Here is a 19,121-nt window from a genome sequence, read left to right as displayed (position 1 = left end):
CTGAAGAAAAACAGTACTCTCTTGGGATTGGTCACATATCTATCCAGAACAAATATAAAAATCTTGCAGGTTTGTCACTTCATGCCCAACCATCCAGGCTGACTATGGTGTCTGTACACCTTATTGACTGCGCTATGGCAGGCATTTCTAATTTCTTGTCCAACCGTTGTATGTAAAGCATCATATTTTGTATACCGTCATATTGTGTATTTTGATAGTACAGTTTACAATCTCAATAGTTAATACATTAGTATAATGGAAACCTACAGCAATCCATTAATTAAATGATAAGATATTTAAATAAATATCAATCACATGCAGTTATTTGACCCCTTTCGAATGAGTCAGTGCCTTTAGTTTTTTTTTTTTTTTTGTTTTACACTATTTCATTTGATTTCTCATTTGTGGATCTGTTTCAGCAACCAAAAAGGTCACCATTGCATAAGCTTTCTTCTTACACAACAAAGCACATAACATGATCACAGTCATCATTTGGATCCTATCAAATTTGCCCAGAGGTTGTGGGTGCAACACCAACTTTTCCCTTTGTGTATCGTTTTTATTTCCATTGAGAACAGTAGAGACTGTATTACACATACTCAAATTGACATTTGATCTACTTGTCTGTGAATACATTCTAAAACAGACAACTAATTCTCAGGACTGCCTTGAACAATAACTACAGCATGTAACCCACATAAAAACAGGTTTTAAGCCTAGACTAATAATTTTAAATGAACACATCCTTCACTTGTTTTGCCTGCCATAAAAAATATTTAATTAAAAAAACCTAACTCGATGCATTATTCAACACAGCTTTTGGCAGTTATTGTGCAGTAGCCATGTGGCTTAGTGATAGCTAATGGTCTTTAGCTGTAGTAGCTGGTTTTACCTTTTTGATCCTCCCATAACAAATGACTTTTTTGGGTTCTCTAGATTCTATTACTTGGTAAAAACCCCATGTTCAATATATGCCCACAACACACAGGACAAAGGACTCCACTATGAAACAAGAACAAAACACATCTGCTTTCAATGTGATAATCCGCATGCTGTAGCTCTGCAAGTACCTGTCTGAGTTACTGCCAACATCAGCAGTACTGTTTGGAGTTTGAATGAGCAGATCCACAACACCAGACTCTAATTCCTAAAAACAAAAAAACAAAACAAACAAAAATTATATATATATATTTATTAGCATTTCCTTCTCCTTTCTAACAATGTGTATTAATACAAGGTCTTCACGATTATCTGGCTGATCCGAGGTAAAGTAGAAACTAATCTAACTCCATACTGTCGGGTAACATAATGTGTGTATTACAGAGCATTCGGTAAACATGTTCTTATTAGATAGAAAACAACAAGTAAACATTGACAATGGCTGCATAAAAAAAAGACAAGTTCATCTCCAAAATGCATTTAGGAAATTCCTTGGTAATATCCAAATGTATAGGAAATTAGCATTACAGCATTTTGTATAATCCTGAAAAGCAAATCACACACAGCTAGTCATTTATTTAAAATTAATGTTACGGCCTTCAATTATTTCCTGACATACCCAACACAATGGCAACTGTCAGTAGAAACACAGTTGTCCAGCTCTGCCTAGTGACACAAGTGTTACTGCTGAGAAGAGTTTCCCAGACCTAGCCTCACCTGACACATCTCTGTGATGGTGTCGTCAAACACTCCGCCCGCATCGTCTGCTCCCTCTCCCACCAGCTTCACCTTCCAGGCTCTGGAGGGCAGCCGCAGCTCTGAGGGATTCAGGTTCACTACCTGTCTGGCGATCTGAACAAAGATGGGCTTGCTGGAGCGGCCCCTTCGTAGAAGAGCATCACAGTGTTAACAATGCTTGTGAGTGTGTGGTACGATATTGAGGTAAAATCACATCATTGTCAAGGCATCTATGGCATTTACTTTCTGTATGGCATCTGCCGACACTTTCCTAAATGCTAGAAATACATGCAATATTTAAAATTTCCTAGAGCTCCATAGCAGCACATGCCCCTCCCCCACAAGGCGTCTGTACTTGAAACTAGAATTTAATTTATGATAATACAACATTGCCTTATAACTATAACACTTAATTTTAAAGCGAGGTGACGGTACATGTGACTAACCACTGGCCTACAAGGTATCTGTTCTCTTAAACCGAAGACACACTGAAAAAGAATGGATTATTATGAAACTACCTGGTGGAAATTCTCTTGACAGTAATCTGAGGCCCATAAGTCTTCCCTTGTATCATTGTCCTTCCAATAGATCTGACCAGGGGCAGGGTGTTCACCTTAGGTGAGAGGAGGCCTCTTAACTGGCCCTGTGCAATCGCAGAGGCTCCTGAACTGTATCGGGAGGCTGAAACCTGCTGGAGGATAATATATACTTCCATTTATTAGACAAGGATTACAAGCCAATGTTTTCACATTTAACTGAACATTGAGGTGGTAAAAACTTCCTCAAAGCATAATGTGTGGTTTCACAGAGACTGATTAAAAGTAACCTTACATTAAGGTAAAATGAGGCAGTGGGTCTCATGACACATTATTTATTTGTTTTGTTAGAAAGCGCTTGAAACAAGCTTTAAAATGACACTATACATCACCCCCCCCCCCCCATAAAGATAAATTAGGTCAAGGGTCATCGAAATGGGTTACACTTTGGGGTGTGAGTTACACAGCTTCTCTTTACATGCTCATAACATCTACCCTGGAACCCCTTTCTCTATGTGCTTCAGAAATTGGTCCATTTCAGCCAAAATGACTAGTCCAAGATCAAGTGAAACCAGACAAAAGTCTTTAACTGACAAGAATATTTTTATAGCACACTGTTTAATAATGGCAATTGTAATTGCTTTTGTGAAATTAGCCCAAAATACTGTATAACATGCTACCTGATTCATTGGATTGAGGTTGAGCAGTCTCCAGGACTTGTACATTAAATCAGAGAAGTGGTAGAGGACCCTGAGACGGGCATTTAGATCCTCAGGGTTGCAGTCTTTCAGTGCGTTGTACTGTGGGGGAATGGACTGAGGAAGGCCAAGTTGGAGGGGTGCCATGATGCCTGTAACACAATCATGCATCACACTGTTAACGAAATATAAAAAAATTCTGTAGGTCAATCACTTAAGGAATCTTTCTTACTTTGATGTTACATTGCTTTTTTGCATTAATGGCAAATACTTCTTTTGATTCTACCAATCAAATCAAAGTTTTAGGTTTGACCTTGGGCCCTGGCAGCTGGAGATGGGGTGGTCCAGGCAGCACTGTGACACCGTCCTGCTGAAATCTGTCTAATGTTCTTCCCTTGCAGGGCAGTCACCAGTGTCGGCTCTTTCACTGGGTTTGAATGGCCGAGGCCAAGCTGCAAATGCAAATAACTTATGTTAAATAGCCAAACTAACAAAAAAGACTGCAGTGTATTTGACACTTTTTTTTAACAAATTGATTTGCAATGTACAGTACCTGCCCTTCAGAGTTACACCCCCAAGTATAGACGTCTCCTGTAGAGGACAGAGCCATCATGTGTTCTGATCCAGCCGCAATATCTTCCACAAAGACACTCTCCAGTGCTGGCACAAGTTGTGGATGGTTATGGTTCTTCTGCATTGACTCCGGGAGCCCAATCAGACGCTCTGAGAACAACATTAGTATACTTTGACAGCACATTTTCATGTGGTATAATCCTCAGGTTGATTATTTTGTATACAGGGTTTCTTGTGTCTCCAGCATTAAAATGCTGAACCAGACCATTCTAACACTAACAGGCACTATGAAAAATAATTAGATAGCACTCGTGCATCAGATATACTTTTGTGAAGATACTGCTCTAAGGATGCCCTAAAGAGATGCCACATACACCAATAACAAGTGTTTGCTTGCACCAACAGATGGCTGATCTGAGTGTATTCTTTATTGTATATTTGACCAATTAGAACCACGGTCCAGAGAACCCTACTGAAAAACAGCAGGATTGCAAGTTTCTATCTGGCCTATACCAAGTTTCAGGCTGCTTTGTGATTTGTTTTGTTTTGAGTGGTCATAGTAAATCACAAGTGTAAATCAGTGCATCTCCAATCAATTCTGTCAATCAAAACTAGAAGATCTTTATCATTTTATATATATTGTTTGGAATCATGAACCTAAAAGCACAAACATTTCCTACGGACAGGTAAATTGTGGCTTTATGCAATCAGATTGCTAAGAAGATTTATTTTTAATTATTATTATTATTATTATTATTATTATTATTAACCTTGTCCAAAAGTGTACACATGCCCATCCTTCAAAAGTGCAATTGAGAACTGGGTTCCACAAGCCACTTTCTTTATTCCTTTGTTGCACAGCTGTTCCACCTTCTAAAGAAACAAAACAAAAACAGATACATCAATCAGATGACTATTGTTAGAAAGAAAATGCTACTTTTTCAATTTAACAAAGTACAACTAACTGAAAAACAAAAACTCCCTAGTCACTTTAGAATGCCCCCTGTTACCTGTGGATAGCACTTGACAGTGCAAGACCCTGTGCCTAGCTTCCCATAATCCCCATCTCCAAACGCCCAGACTGTCATACCATCAGAGGACACTACCAGTGTATGATTTAAACCACAGGACACCTGCAGACAAAAGAACAGGAGAGTGTACTGTACATCTGAAAATAATAAAATGATTGCATTAAAGAATACGACTAAAACTATGTAAAACTACTGTGTTGTGTTCCCAAACTTAAATATAAATCTAATTGAAATTAGAGAAAAAAAAAAAAAAAAAGAGAGGCTTGGTTCAGTAATAAAACCATGCTTACCTGTCCTATGACGTGACCTTCCAGGGACACAACTCTCTCTGGTAACATTTTGTTAGACGTTGATCTTTGTCCTAAACGGCCATAGTCTCCACTCCCGAATGTGAACAGTTTGCCATCAGTAGTCACCACTGCCGAGTGCTTAAAACCACAAGCGAGCTGGGGAGACATAAAAGAAGGAGCTTGACTTATATTTCCAATGACCTGACATTATGTTAACTGTGTAAGTCATTTACCCAGGGCCCAAAGATAGATTTTGTATCCTAACCTTAGCTTAGTCCTATAAAACTAAAATAATAATAATAAAAAGATGAGAAGCACAGCACTACATCATGTAAAGCAGGGGTGTCCAATCACAGTCCTGGAGGGCCATTCCACTCCAGGTTTAGCAGGTAACATTATGTAATTAACTGCTTCAGGGTCTGAATGAAGGTTTAATTGGTCCAATTAAACAATTTAGAACAGGATTGGAACGACAACCGGGACTGGAAGGGCTAACTTTGGCCATCCCTGATGTAAAGCTTCTTTAAAAAGTGAAATATAAGCTTGATACAGAACTTGTGGAAGTAAATTATTACAGTTGGACATAATCAAATCATATCAAAATACTCATCATCGATAATATTTTTTGGACCAGGAACGGACAAATGAAATCGTTAATTTTGATAAACACTATTTCTAACATGTGGATGCATCCACACTAGTAGGTAACACTCTGAGTAAGTGTTGAATATTAATTTCCTACTCTCGCTGGTGAACTTCCAGTCCTGACTCATCATCTCACCTGCACCACCTCCTCCCCCCGCAGGGCCTCAATCTGTTTGGGTCGTCTCTGCCTTTCGCTGTTACCATGTCCGAGTTTCCCATAATCCCCATCCCCCCAGCTGAAGACTTCGCCGCTTTCGGACACGGCTAGGGAGTGCCCGTCAGACCCACAGGACGTCACCAGCTGAGTCACCACATAGCCTGGTATACAGGAGGGAAAGTAGCAAGGCTTAGCATGGCCAACAAAGTCTGTAAGCCACTCAAATTAAATACAGAGTGCAGAAAGTAACTATTATTTGAAAATATTTAAATATGAGTAAAGCAGTTGAAATACATTGAAATACTTTAAACTAATATGTAACTGTAGCATATAGCAGCCTAATTATTACCCTGCATTCTAAGCTGGTTAAGCCTTGTCCTTGTTAACCACTCAATTATCTTTTGGAAACTATTTCAATTAGATTTAATTTGATCAATTCATTTAAATATATGAAAACAATTAAATATATTTAACCACTAGTTTAATGGCCTGTTTTGAAGTTATTGAATTGAATAGATTTAGCATTTTCTTCATTAGAAATCCTCCTCAACCACCATGTGGTAATTGCAAGACTTGGTACATAATTATACATGTAGGGTAATAATTAGGTTTTAGTTTTTGATTATTCATTAACTAGTTGGGAATAGTTGAAGATTATATATATTTAAATATTTTCAAGTAGTATTTGACTTTGTGCAATTAATATTTGAATATTTAAAAACAAAATGGATTCATTCGAGCGTATATATTTAAATATTTCAACTTTTTGAAATAGTTGGTGTTTACAAATAAAATATCAAATCCAACTATATTTGTCCCAGGTCTGTTGGTTACGTGTTTGGGGATTTCAATATGGCTCATGATTCAGTTTCCATCTTGTAAAGATGAGGCCAGTCAGTCCAGATGACAATATAAATAAATACATTTTTTCTTATGGGTTCTCGTGTTCTGAACCCCAGTTATTGCTTTAATAATCTCAAAGCTACTGTAACACCCCTGAGGCTTGATCCCCTAAAATAATTCTATAGCCCTGCACACAGCACATCAGTGTAGTACACTGTGTGCAAAGCTGATAAAGCAATTCATTAAAAATCGGAAAATGTCTTCAACATTTTACTTTAAGTTCATTTGTTGACACAAAGGATATTTGTGCATCTAGAACTGTATATGAATTACAGTACTTAAGTAAGTAATGTCAAATGACATTTTTCACAATGGTTTTTAGCGTCCTCTTCTCTTTGCCATCATTCCGAGCGGTTCTTTCTGCAATAACTCAGAAGTTGCTCTTCGGTTCTAATTGCCAGCCAATGGCATATGTAACACAGACTATAACCAAACAAGTGTTTTTGTGTTAGTAAGTGCCACCGTCATCTAGTGAACACCTATGAGACTACTTTAAAATGTAGTACTTAAAAGCAGAAAAACAGTACTGAAGAATATACACCAGCCTTTTCAGCTAAAACTTCTAACCTACTTGGCAGGATTCAGACTATTCAAGGTAAATGATTTACAAAATGTGTTAATATTAAAACCAAAACAAAACCTCAAACGCCACAAATGTTTTAAGCACTAACTTCACCATGCTAGGTGGTCCAGGCAGCAATATAAAAACTGTGTCAATGTGGGGATACCATGCACAGCTAGCATTATTTTTTTTTAGACACATTTTTAGAGCTGTCTTTGCTAGGGTGAGCAGCTGCTGCAGTTCTATTATAGGTCAAATTACTATCTGAATAATTTCACAATCTTCTCAGTTACACACACTGTCTAAGTCTGTGAGAATTGGGAACACAACTATAAGTGGTTGAATCTGAAAAGGCCACATGGCTAGTGCTTAATGAGATTACAAAACAAGGAGGAGATTTCTCATTACTAAACAATAACCTTTTGTTTAATAAAATAATCCTGTTGGGAAGTAAACCATTTGAGCAAACGTGATAGTGAACTGAAATTAGACATTTCAACAGCACAATGAAAGCATTAACTACAGTTAAACATCCTAGCAATCAATACACAGTACTGTTTTATAGATTTTAAATATTCTGACCACAGACATTGTGTCGTCAGGAGAGGAGAGGATTCAGGTAAGCTTGTCCCCCTCACACTCAATGGGTGCCTGTCATATATGTATAAACCACGACGGGCTGTGCGGTTCCCATGAGTCATGTGATGATGTTTAACCAATCAGAGGTTGTTATTTTTCCAAGCCATGTTTATATTTATATATATATATATATATATATATATATATATATATATATATTATACACACATATATATATACACACACACACATATATATAATATCTTACCTAACTTTCTGTGTGTGAAGCTGTACTTTGTGAACTCTGCTTCCACTACGTTAACTAATAATATCTAAACACTATCAATTTATTGGCATGTGTTCTAATGTTGTTTCAGACACAGAACATATGCAAGGTCAATCAATTCCTTGTTCTGACGTCATCCGGGCTGGTTGAGTATATAACATTCCCACAATTGCAGCTAGGCTCCAATGTTAGCCTTTGCTGATCCGTACAAACCTGCCTACCTACCTAAGGAGGAATTGGATCAGGTATTAACACTACATAAATAATGCATCATTATGGATTGAAAAACATAACTGGGAGTAAAATGAATTGCAAGCACATGGTTTCAACATGTGTTGATAGTGCTTTATTTAGGTAGTGTGAATAGGGTGAAATTAAGATTCTTGGCCCTGAACAAATAGAGGCTGATTATTTGTATTTAATTTGCCTACGTTAAGACAACTGTTAGCTTGACTTCTATTGTACTGTACATATTTAAAAAAAAGAGTCAGTATATATTAAAAAAAACGTCTGCAACCTTGTGCTGAACTCCAGTTGTGTGCGAAACCTCCTCTATTTCAGGCTCACTTACCCTGCAGCGCGGAGATGACAGTGGGAGTGTACAGATCATCCGAGTTTCCTTGGCCAAGTCTCCCGTAACTGCCCTCCCCGATGGCTAGGACTGTCCCATTGGCCTGAACTAGGAACGTGCAGTTCTGTCCGCACACAACCTGAATGAGGCAAGCCAAGCCAAATGACATACAATTAGGAATCTGCAGGACAGACATTCAAGTTACACAACTGACAATAAATTAAGATGCATCATCTTGGCTTCATTTCTTGTTGGCAGTACAAAAGTTAGTTTAACCCCATGTAAAAAAAAAATATCAAGAAATATCGACTTAGATTATGAAACTAGGACATATGTTATAGTTGAAAGTAAGTGTCTTCTTAAATGAAAGCTAAAGGGGAGTTCCACTTTGTTCTACTAGAAATGTGGCCCAACACGACTATCCAGCCTCTGCTGATAGTAACTAGATTGTAATGAAATATGCAACACTGTAATGCTATGCACTGATGTCATTTCTTAATCTAAATGCATCTTTAGGACACATATCTGGTGCTCAATACCTGCTGTGCCTGGGATAGGGAGGGAGCGAGTGTCGGTACCAGCAGGTTGCTTCCTGCATCTGCCAGCTGCCCATGACGACCTCCTCCCCAGAGGAACACTTCACTCTTCCCCCCTAGCTGCCAGTCCTGTACAAGAAAAAGCATTTACCAAATCTGCCTCATATACTGATGTTCCACAGTGCGAGTGCAACTTTTTTTCTCCAAATTAGCATGAGTGAAACAGAACAAATAAAAGCAGGTGGTTGTCACCATTTCCCATTGACTAAAAGTGAAGATAACCTTTTTTTTCCTTTTTAAATAAAAAACAACAAATATGAAATCACGAGTATCCTGGTGCATACATCCTGTGACTTAAAGAATATACATTTCATAAGAATATAAACACTCAATGTTGTGATTTGACAAATTATTGTTCAAATTAGTGTTAAGATGAAATATTTCATATAAAAGTATTGCATGCAAGTTGACTGCTGCGTAGCTGTCTTGGCTAAAACTTGCACAGAATTTTTAAAGTTATAAACCCAAATTTCAAACTAATATGAGAATCTGGTGTTTAGGCTTACAGTAAAACAGAAAACATTGTATAAGAAGTGGAACCTCATACAACCTACTTTACAGAGTAGTCAAAGGTGTTAAAAAACAAACAAACCCATAAACCAGAATATGTAACCTACACATAAGACATTAAAAAACAGAGACCGTGGATCAATTGGTCAAATTCAGGTCAAAGGCTTCTAAGATTTAGCTTTTAATAGCATACAACATGGGAAAATAAACAGTGCATCAAGCTGATTTAAAAGATGCTTTGCTGTATATGTCATCATTATCAAAACTGGTAGTAAAAGCCAATAGATAAATGTAGCGTGTATAGAGACACTTACTTCTGGTCTGGCTGTGGCCCAGGACATCAGTTGTTCATCCATCATGATGCTCCATTTACTGTTATCCTGAAAGGGATTAAAACACCTAACTAGATCACATAAGCATGACAAGTCCTCACTTTAGCAGTGTACCTTCACACGACTGTTACTCTGAGAAGCAAACAGCTATTATATAGCTAAAGCACTAACTTCATATGTACAGACACAACAGGTAACTGGTTCCTTAAATGAAAAGAAAACATAAGAAAAGTGGGGTAGTTCAAGGGGAACTTTTTCTGGGTTTAATAGCTTGCATGATGTGAAGAAAAAAAAACAGTGATGGATTATTTACACAGACATTTACTCACTAAACCTTTGTTACACTTATTAAAATTAAAATGCCAGTATATTGGTGTATACAGTATAAGTTGATAACAAAGTTGTCAGACCCCTCTGTAATGTAAAATTAAAATGGAGAGAGCGGACTGCAGCCAAATGTATACAAATTGAAGGACCAAAGAAGAATATGTGATAAGTTCAACAGTTTCTGTAGTTTACATAATGTGGATTTTACTGGCCAGCCTATTAATGCACTTTCTAAACGCGACAACATCAGTCAACCGTGCTTACATCAAAGTCAACATCACTATTAAATTAACCTCTCTAAATCTGACCTCCTTTTCTTTCCCTCCTCCTCCCCCTCCTCTGATCTCTCTATCTCTGTTCCTCTGGAATCTACCACACTCTCTCCCTCTTCCTCCGCTAAGAACCTCGGAGTCACCCTGGACCCCTGCCTCTCTTATTCCCAGCACATCTCCACTCTGGCACGCACTTGCCGATTCTTCCTGAGCAACATCCGAAGAATCCGACCCTTCCTCACCAACTACGCTACCCAGCTCCTGGTCCAGGCCCTGGTACTCTCCCGCCTAGACTACTGCAACTCCCTCCTGGCTAGCCTCCCTGCATCCGCCACCCGTCCGCTCCAGCTCATCCAGAACTCTGCTGCCCGTCTGGTGTTCTCTCTGCCTCGCTTCGCTCACGCTACTCCACTACTCTGCTTGCTCCACTGGCTCCCGATCACCGCTAGCATCCAGTTCAAGACTCTTGTACTAGCCTACAGATGCCTTGACCAGACTGCACCCAGCTACCTCCAGACCCTCATCTCTCCCTACACCCCCACTCGACCTCTCCGCTCCACCTGCACTAGAAGACTGGCTCTACCTCCGCTACGCTCCCCTGCCTCCAGAGCCCGCTCCTTCTCCACCCTTGCTCCGCAGTGGTGGAATGACCTTCCTACAGATGTCAGGACTGCCCAGTCCCTGACCACATTCCGGCGCCTCCTTAAGACTCACCTCTTCAAACAGCACCTGTAGAACTCCTCTGTTTGCATCCTGGGACACTATCACCCTTCATTTAAATGAGCTCTTATCTGCCCCCTATTTTACTGCATTTAATCCTGTACTTCAGAATACTGTAATCTGCCAAGTGTTTAACCTGTAGTATTTTGTATTTAATCATATCCTGATGTAACTATCACTATTATCTGCTGTATTATTGAATTGTGGTTTGTTACACTTGTACTTTGCTTGAACAAAAGTTATTGTATTTCTTGCTCTTATTGTATTACTTGTATTGTAACACTTAATGTATTTGCTTACGATTGTAAGTCGCCCTGGATAAGGGCGTCTGCTAAGAAATAAATAATAATAATAATAATAATAATAAATTAGAGCCTTTCAACATGTTTGCAATGAAATCAACCTACCAGGGGTTTGGGGATTTCAGAGTCACCAACTGGTCTTAGATCAGGAACACGGAATGATTCTGGGAAGGCAGTTCCTTTGGCAAATGCTTCAGCACTCTTGACAGTAGTGGAGAAAGCTGCGAGCCAGCCCCATTCTGTGGCGCTCAGGTCCAGGTTGCAGTTTGCATGGTGAGGGGCAGCAGGGGCTCTGCAAAGCAGCTGCTCCAGAGAAAGCCCCACCGCCAAGGAGGCCAGGCTCTGGAGAAAGGCACTGTGGACAAGCTGATCGCCAGCAATCATGTGGCACTAAGTAAAAGGGGGAAAAACGAGGCAACTTTACACTACTAGACAATCAAATGTGTGCACGTCACACCACTAACTGTCTATGCAATTGTGATTAATGGTATGACTGCTAAGAGTAATGAGTTAAAAACACTGACATTCACTGAATAACTGCATACCATTTGTACTACTTCTCAGCATATGCACAGCTTTGCTGTAGAAAAAATACCCTTCAAACAAGGCAATATATATATATAGTAAGTTGGAGAGCATTTTTTGGTTTGCTGCTGACTGAATTACCTTTTCATAGTTGTATTGTTCCTGCAGGAGAAGGGGTAGTCTCTCTAAAAACACCGTCATGCAGGGGGCCTTGTTCAGCCCCACGATGCCCTGAGCACGGAGGACCATGCGGCAGGAGGCCAGAACGTGGTTGTGAGAGATCCAGTCGGGGGTGCAGCGGATCAGCAGCACGTCCTGTGGATAACAGAAGCATCACAGTAAGGGTTCAGATACATGCATTGTAATGTTTATAAAAGTATAAAACAAGTTTCATACCAGTTTATGAACACAAAGAAAATTACTTCAGCTTATTGTCTTCTATCTTACAATCAATAATTTAGCAGGTTTGGGTGCTTAAACAGGGACTGACCTTTGACCTTCCAGAGCATGCTGCAACACCAACATCTGGAATCCAGGCAGTGCTGACCACAGAGCCCAAGCCAGTTACAACTGTCTGCAGTACTGATCCATCCTGATTGGGGGGCAGGGATGAAAAAAAGAAAATGACCAATGATGGCCTTTGTAGCTCTTTATAGAGGCTGACATAGGCTGGGGAAGGAGATGCTGTAGCTAAAGCAGCTAATATTGTATAATACACAGTGATTCAGATTTAGAGTTTATCAAACACAGTCTTTTACACTTAAATATGGCACGTACATTCCAGCACCAAATATCTATGACGTGAATTTGTAAACAAGATAATCAAGTCCCGCCTAATTGGAACAAGTGTTCACTTTTAACAATAAATTTTTCGTTTTTGTTTTCAACATACCCGAAGGGACCAGATATTGAGGAGGCCTCCCAATCCTCCAGAGAGTAAAGCCATCCCATTGGGACTGAAGGACACTGACTTCACAGCTGTGATGTGACCATTCAGTCTGAAGACACACTTTGCACTGCTCCGCTGCTGGTACTAAACAGAAGTAAGCAATATCATTGTTTGTTAAAAACCCTTGTTTAGTAAATATAACAACAGCAACAACAACTTTTAAGAGAGAACATTTTGCACTGTACAAATTGCAGATTTCTAACTGATTTTCATTACATGAGAGTAGCTGTTATTTACTTCATGCTAATATTGGGCTCTGCTTCACTGTAATATATGCACCTTCAGTGCTTTTCCTCCACCAGGTAACGTGTATTTCCTACTGGCTCGGTGTTGATGTCTGAAGTGTGATGCTGGCTCCAGGGATCAGTCTATTTGCCTCCCTTTGTGCAGCAGCACGCACAACGGCGGTGATGCTGGCCCCAGGGATTAACCAAAGTGAAGCCTCCTTAGCGCCTCAGCATGAAATCATATAGAACTGAAAAAATATATCTATATTTTGGAACAACTGACGACAAAAATGAATGTTGATGTATTTTACCTCTATGATCCTCCCTCTGTTCTGAGCGGTGTTTAAAAAGTTAGGTAGTGATACAGCAGTGCCACCTTGTGGTACAGTCCACACATATAGAAGGCCATTCTGACACCCTCTGTAAAAACAAACACAAAACGTGGCATCATTCAAATAAAATAAATGAATCAATAAAAATAGGCACAGATTATTAAGGTTACTCAACTAGCCTGACAAACACAATGTACATATCAAAGGAATATTAAACAGGAAAGGTGGCATTCTGTTTCGTATGCTTTGTACTTACACAGCCAGCATCAGTCTGGGGTCAGAGCCAGTGCCAGGCAGTGGGCACCACACAGCAGCATTAACTTGGGCAGTGTGAAACAGGGAGTGCACAGTAAGCCAGGTACTTCCCACCCGGCCCCAGATCTTCACCATATCAGCTCTGGCCATTGAGAGCAGCAGGTGGCCTGTGGGGTCCCATTTCAGGTCAGATACGCTCTCCTGAGAAAAATAAGTATAAATTATAGAGGTTAACCTAGGAGGCAACTGAAGTCCAAAGTGGCAAAATGTACTATTTATATTAAACATTTATATATTTTTTACTACTGGTAAATAATATAGCTTAACAATACAGGTTAGTTATATTTCACAGCAAAGCCTTGTACAAGTCCCCCCCCCCCCCCGCCCATAATTGAATGACAGATATTTCTTCCCGCTGGGGTATTTCTTACAGGAAAGGCAGACAGTATGAGCGGGCTCTCTGTGTCATAGGGCTCTGTGGTGGAGATCAAAATCTTTCCATCTGGGTATCCAACTGCAAAAGCCTTATCCAGACTGTGCCAGGCAATACACTGAACAGCTGCTGTGAATATAGGAAATCAGGAGTAGTGTGTTAGATATGGTTAAGGCTCATGGACTAAAGAAAAAAAGGTTAAACAAACAAAAAATAAATGTAGGAATGTATATGCTTCCTCAATGTAACTGAACCCAGGACACACAATTCATCATTGTTGTTTTTACTGTACTAAATGTTTCAGTGACGCACCATTATTCCTTTGGCAATGGGTCAGTTCAATGCGTTCAACGTGAAATGTCTCTGTGATCTCTATCCAGCACAGAGATCCATCCAGTCTGCCGACAAGCAGATTCTCAGCAGATCCACCCTTGGTTGCAGCTCCCTGGCTGGGGTACGGCATGCGATTATCTACCCATGAGATGGCTGTCACCCACGAGGGCTGCCTCTCCACATGACACTGTGAACCTGACAACAAAAAATACACATAAATGTTTCTCTCACGATCGTTAGCACCACTGACTATATATTATTCAAGATTCTCAATGCATGAAATCATGGCATTAATGTGATCCATTTTTTTTAATATTCATTTTACCACAGTTCTACCAAATGAAATGCCCAATTTCCTTTGTTACTTTACTGCTGCAACCCACTTATTGATCAGGAGGAATTCAGATCATGGGGAACTTCCTTCATGCCAATCGTTTTTTTTTAAGCAGCAAATGTTTTCAGCTACTGAAGCTGTGGGGTGAGGCCCAGTAGGGGTTGCTGAAGTGTGATGAGGTGAACAATCCCAAGCTGAGTTTCCTTCATAACCCACAGGATCTTAAGGGCCATGTGAGCCCCTAGCCCAGACCAACAACGTTGTGAACAGGATTCAGATACAGAACCATTTGAACAAAGATCTCTTACCATTTACTGTCCAGATGTTGACCAGCTTCTCTTGGAAAACAGCAAGAAACGTCCCACCAGCACTCCAGTAAACTGAAGACATTTCAATCCCCATGCTGCTGTCTGGGCCGGAGTTCTCCATGCTATTAGGGATCAAGCAACACAAATTGAGCTGATATTACCACAGGTTCTTTCTCCTAATTTATTATTATGTCTTAGAGCAGGGTTCCCCAAACTGTTCAGCTGTATCAGGCACTGCAGCCCACTATTAGCACTTCTTAAGAAAAATGACAAATGAAAAACATGTTAAAATCTGTAACACTGTAAATAAAGTTAATCTAAATTGTTATTTTTTCATTTGAATCTTATTTTTTTTAATTTTCATTAGTAATACATAGAAAGTCGTTGCTTCCGCGGCCCACTCGGGACTGCGTCGCGGCTCACCTTTGGGCCGCAGACCACAGTCTGGGAACACCTGTCTTAGAGGATGTAGTAATAACACTGCTTTTTTCTGTTCAAAAAGGTAATAACCAAGGATTTTCTATCGTGCACAGTAAGTTGCTAAATTCAAGCAATTTTTTCCCTACCTAATGCTGCACTGCAATTCCCCAGTAGTCTTGGTGATGCTCCACAGTCGCATAGTTCCATCCTGGGCACCAGTGGCAAGCAAGCCCTTTTCACTGCACCAACTGCAACTTGTGACCTGGGTCAATACAAAGCAGTTTAGAGTGGTGTAAATATAGTTGAATTATAAATCCCTACTACTTGTGATCTTGGGTATTTCTACTACCAGTACATGTCTAAAACTAAAACTGATTGGAAAGAAATTAGAATACCAATAGTGTTTCTGAAATACAACTGGGAGACTACTACAGTATGTATCTCCTTACCCTGTTGTGATGTGCTTCCAGTTTTGTTGTTGGGCACTTTCGCAGGTCCCCTGCCATGTCTGTGTAAGTCTGGGGTCTGATGGGATTGTCTCTCTCTGATGCAGCCAGAGCCTGCACAAGTTGCTGAGCAGCCCACTGCCTGTTTGTGTTGGTAAGTCTTGCGGACAGGCAGCATGCTGCCAGTGCATTGGCCAGCTCCAGAGGCCCAACACGTACAGCTGAGTGTGGCACAAACGTACCTAGACCCACAGGGCTACCAGCATCTACAAAACAAGTAAACAGTTAAAAATTAAAATAAATAGCTGGCATCATTGTTAAAACCAATTTAAAAAAACTAAAAGCTAATAACCAGAGTAACCCAAATGCAATATTTCCATTGGAAAACAGCTACAACCACAACTGGGAGGTAAATTACTCATTCACAAAGCGAGTCAGGATCTGTGGGATTTTAAACCACAAGCCCCTGGCTCCCTGTCCTCAACTCTAACCATTGGACTTGATGTACAATGTCACTTAAACGAGCTTCTGAGGCAGGTTCTAGGCAGGGGTAAGTTAGGAGGTACATCACATTATATCTCATATCAAAGTTTAAAATATAAAAAAGTAATACAAAATATATTGGTTTGAGACATTTTCATTTAGTTTTAATAATCTGTTGTGAGCTGTATGGGAATTACATTGTAGGGTATAAGGGTTATAAGAGTTTATTTATATTAAATTTGCAATTAATGTCTGATTTCCCAACCTCTCACCCTTAAGCTCTGTGTCTGCTCTCTCTGGGGTTTGTCGGTGGCGGACTCCCTTCTGTGTAAGCAGCGAGACCAGGGTTTGAGTTACCAGGAACATTGGGGAGGTCACCTCTTTGGTCTCTTTTGCTGGTCCTTTAAATGTAGAAAAGTGTTGTTTTTTCTGCTGTGGGTCACTGATGGCTCCAGTATTCATTCCTGTTGCTGCAGCAATCAAGTCCTGAACAAAGTCAAGGTAAATAAGAAAAGTACAGTAATTTATTAAATACAGAGAATTCATGAGGTGGTGATGGCAGGCAGCAGTGGATGTGTTATATAGTTCAACTACAGTTATTTAACAGTAATTAATACGTGTTTGTTACTTGGAACGAATTATCAACATGGCGATGGTAAATTCTTCCATTAGCAGGTAATGACAAATCCTATTAAATCATGTTGTCAAAAATTCAATTACATAATTGTGTGATCAAATAGGTACAAACCGGTGAACACCAAGCAAGTGTCTAAACCACTGCTCAAAAGAGCCAGGCTCATTTGCACAAGCATAGTCTTTAACTTCAATGACAGGGGTTGAATCAGGAACAACAGTACATCACAGAAGAGATGAATTAATGTCTGTTGCTACCTGGGTGCAGATGTCTACCAGCTCCCGGTAAGCTGAGGGACTGCTTGATACCAGGCAGCCAATGGCTGAGCTCAGGAAGGTGAGGAAGATGGAGCCTGCCTTCTCTGCACTGGTGCCTCTTCCAAATCCAAGCCCTTCAATGGTTGTGTGAACTCTTCCTGCTGCAGCCAGGCACATTAACCGAACCAGGATACGAATGTCAGCGAGGCCCAGGGCTTCCAGACCACTAGACTGGCTACACACTGAGCCACTGGAGATAGAAAAGGAGGGGGAGAGGACATAAGGCATAATGCAAAAGCAGATCTACTTCATTAATCCGAAATCATTAAAAAGGTAACAATTCTCAGAATATCACAATATGCTCCCTAAAGAACACATTTTTTGGGCATGAAATGTCAGTTCAGAACAACAACAATAACTGTTACCTTAACTAATATATCGTTTTCTTGTTGTTTAGATTCACTTTGTGTAATTTTCTATTTCAGTCATTCATCCCAGTGACTTTTTAAAACATAGAAGTTTAAAGCACCCCCATGGTTTTAATAGAGCTCTCACAATTATGTCTAACCTCTAAATACACCTGGTACACCACAGTGTAACCATTAACCTCTCCCCTTTATAAATTTAAGTCATGTAGTGCAGTGGTGTGCAAAGTAGGGGGGCGCAGAGAGGCAGTAAGGGGGACTATGACTAAAGGGGCAGTTCTGTTAAAAAATGTATGTGTATATATATATATATATATATATATATATATATATATATATATATATATATATATATATATATATATACACATACAGTATATATTTTTAAAAGGATAGAACATTTTAAAATTACATAAATGCCAGCTAATTAGGCCAAGTTCTTACCTTTCAAATAAGCCGTTGACGATCACTTTAGGACTTGTAGAACCAGAGAAATTATGTTTGAAGTGGCAAGTGTGTCAGTGAAACTGCAGTGAACAGAGCTGAAATGGCGGCTTCCATGTATGCTAATTACATAAATGTTAACAAACACATTCTTAAAAGTCGGAGTGTAAGGGCAGCTCTGCGAATAAAAAATAATTAAAACTATTGATTTAAATGGAGTAATGCACACCGCAAGCAAAGCGAGCAAATATAGAAATACATTTGTTTTATTTGTATTCGTGCTACGTGCTGTTCGCGTCGCAATGGACCAATCAGAAATAAAGTCAAAGTGACTGTCACTGTCTTGCTCACGCAGAGATTACCACAGAAAAAAAAAGGGAATTAATGAGAATGTAATTATTAAAGGCGAAAAATATCATATTCTTTATGATGCCAGTGGTTATAAAAAGACAATAAAAAGAAGGACGCCACATGGCAAGAAATAGCAGAACAATTGATGGTATGTCTATTGCTCTTTATTTCACCTTAATTTTAGTCAAAGTGACGGGGAGCACCACACACTGGTTTCATATTTCTGTAGAATGATGCTTCTTTGTTTTAATAATGTTGACCAATAATAATAATCACATTAGCTCTTTAACAAGCCGGTGGTATTACCCCAACTGTTTCCTTTTTTTTTTGTTAGTGTGTGGTGTATCATACTCTATTTCTTTGTAACAGGGGTGGAAAGTAACTAAGTAGAAATACTT

General features: G+C 39.6%; 1 protein-coding gene across 9 annotated transcripts in view; it reads right to left on the bottom strand.

Moving 5' to 3' along the window:
• The window catches only part of LOC117409423 (probable E3 ubiquitin-protein ligase HERC1), a 66,638-nt gene that overhangs the window by 4,218 nt on the left and 43,299 nt on the right, over positions 1-19,121 (bottom strand). For 5 of the 9 annotated variants that reach the window (XM_034904240.2, XM_034904260.2, XM_034904251.2 and 2 more), the window contains exons 50-75: positions 17,504-17,753; positions 16,885-17,098; positions 16,133-16,395; positions 15,830-15,945; positions 15,264-15,385; positions 14,601-14,816; positions 14,287-14,417; positions 13,857-14,056; positions 13,580-13,688; positions 12,985-13,125; positions 12,583-12,684; positions 12,234-12,407; positions 11,673-11,957; positions 9,929-9,994; positions 9,048-9,173; positions 8,509-8,647; positions 5,587-5,768; positions 4,806-4,961; positions 4,495-4,617; positions 4,255-4,357; positions 3,465-3,634; positions 3,225-3,363; positions 2,894-3,063; positions 2,196-2,368; positions 1,657-1,822; positions 1,071-1,147 (exon numbers count right to left, since the gene is read on the bottom strand). In XM_034904240.2, the coding sequence (XP_034760131.2) occupies positions 1,071-1,147; positions 1,657-1,822; positions 2,196-2,368; positions 2,894-3,063; positions 3,225-3,363; positions 3,465-3,634; positions 4,255-4,357; positions 4,495-4,617; positions 4,806-4,961; positions 5,587-5,768; positions 8,509-8,647; positions 9,048-9,173; positions 9,929-9,994; positions 11,673-11,957; positions 12,234-12,407; positions 12,583-12,684; positions 12,985-13,125; positions 13,580-13,688; positions 13,857-14,056; positions 14,287-14,417; positions 14,601-14,816; positions 15,264-15,385; positions 15,830-15,945; positions 16,133-16,395; positions 16,885-17,098; positions 17,504-17,753 (4,113 nt within the window). The remainder of the gene's footprint in view (positions 1-1,070; positions 1,148-1,656; positions 1,823-2,195; positions 2,369-2,893; positions 3,064-3,224; positions 3,364-3,464; positions 3,635-4,254; positions 4,358-4,494; positions 4,618-4,805; positions 4,962-5,586; positions 5,769-8,508; positions 8,648-9,047; positions 9,174-9,928; positions 9,995-11,672; positions 11,958-12,233; positions 12,408-12,582; positions 12,685-12,984; positions 13,126-13,579; positions 13,689-13,856; positions 14,057-14,286; positions 14,418-14,600; positions 14,817-15,263; positions 15,386-15,829; positions 15,946-16,132; positions 16,396-16,884; positions 17,099-17,503; positions 17,754-19,121) is intronic. The other 4 variants (XM_034904254.2, XM_058991316.1, XM_034904243.2 and 1 more) reach the window with 3 other exon arrangements.

Source organism: Acipenser ruthenus, chromosome 2 (genome assembly GCF_902713425.1).
Source record: "Acipenser ruthenus chromosome 2, fAciRut3.2 maternal haplotype, whole genome shotgun sequence".
NCBI classification, from domain to species: Eukaryota; Metazoa; Chordata; class Actinopteri; order Acipenseriformes; family Acipenseridae; genus Acipenser; species Acipenser ruthenus.
Note: the sequence above shows the minus strand (reverse complement) of the source record. Positions and strands in the feature narration are given on the sequence as shown.